The 1,169-nt window shown below is 38.2% G+C and overlaps 1 protein-coding gene across 1 annotated transcript in view; it reads left to right on the top strand.

Moving 5' to 3' along the window:
• Positions 1-1,169, top strand: part of LAMA4 (laminin subunit alpha 4) — a 150,250-nt gene that overhangs the window by 108,341 nt on the left and 40,740 nt on the right. The window contains exon 17 of the mRNA XM_012554407.2: positions 1,111-1,169. Within this exon, the coding sequence (XP_012409861.1) occupies positions 1,111-1,169 (59 nt within the window). The remainder of the gene's footprint in view (positions 1-1,110) is intronic.

Raw genomic sequence — 1,169 nt, 5'->3', positions numbered from 1 at the left:
AAGCCGGTCAGGGACCCAGTGCAGAACAGGGAGAAGGGTGGTAAATGGAAGAGAGATTTTTCCCTAAGGGCGGTGTTTTTGATTCGCATTGTAGGCCATATGCAAGTACTTATCTTTTGCCGATCAAGAGCTGTTTCTCACTGGTTCTGGGTGGCCGTGTAGACTCTCTGCCACTGGGTCTCTCCTGGTGTAGAAAATGTGCTTCCTAAGCACCGCTACTTGCCTATCTCACCGCTCACCCATGAGCTGATCAGGCCTTAAGGGCTCAGGCTCTCACCGAGTCAGGTCTGGCAACTCCTCGCTGCTTCCAAACCGTCTCTCCCTCCCCCTGCCACTCATTCTGGTTCATTATCTCTGTCTTTGGTGTTCAGGGATCCCAGATTGCACATAAAATTGATTCAGTTGTTTTTTCAGGTCTTTGTTGTAAGAGGGTCCACCAGAAGGATCTGACTACTCTGCCATCTTGGCCCCACCTCCTAATTATTTCTTATTATAGAAATCATATGTGATCCTTATTTAAAAATTAGAAAATACAGATAAGAAAAACAAACTCATTTATAATCCCATCACTTAGAAAAAAAATTTGTAAACATAAATTATTTTTATTTTAAATATCTAACTTTTTAAATGAAAATGAAATTTCATTCTATATGCTCTTTTGAAACTTGCTTTTCTTTTTAAAAAGTACCTTTCCTTAATAATTTACTTCTGTACTATAGCATTATTTTGTTGGCAAAAGTATTCCATGAGAACGCTTTTTACATAGAAGAAAGTGATATTTAAAATGAATTTTCTGTGACTTTCTCACCAGGCTTCTAATCTGAGGACATCCTAATTACTCTCTTTTTTTTTAATTTACCTCTTAATTTGAAAATGTTTTCAGTAATCCACATGACTTTAATGAGACTAGTGTCTTTCAAACTCACTAATACTGTTTAAAATATTCTTGTGCACCTAAATTATATCAATTAACATATATTTAAAGATATTAATTTTGCCTAAGTGCCCAAATTTAAAGTCTGTTTCATCCCAGTGATTACATAGGTATTAATGCCTCCCGACAAACGTCCCATCTGTCTGCAAAATGAACCTCTTCCCCTCTGTGTGAAGGTGATGCTCAGCAGCGCGTGGATCAGTCCAAGCAGATCACGGCAGAAGCTAACAAGACG

This window comes from Trichechus manatus, unplaced genomic scaffold (assembly GCF_000243295.1).
Source record: "Trichechus manatus latirostris isolate Lorelei unplaced genomic scaffold, TriManLat1.0 scaffold00017, whole genome shotgun sequence".
NCBI classification, from domain to species: domain Eukaryota; kingdom Metazoa; phylum Chordata; class Mammalia; order Sirenia; family Trichechidae; genus Trichechus; species Trichechus manatus.
Note: the sequence above shows the minus strand (reverse complement) of the source record. Positions and strands in the feature narration are given on the sequence as shown.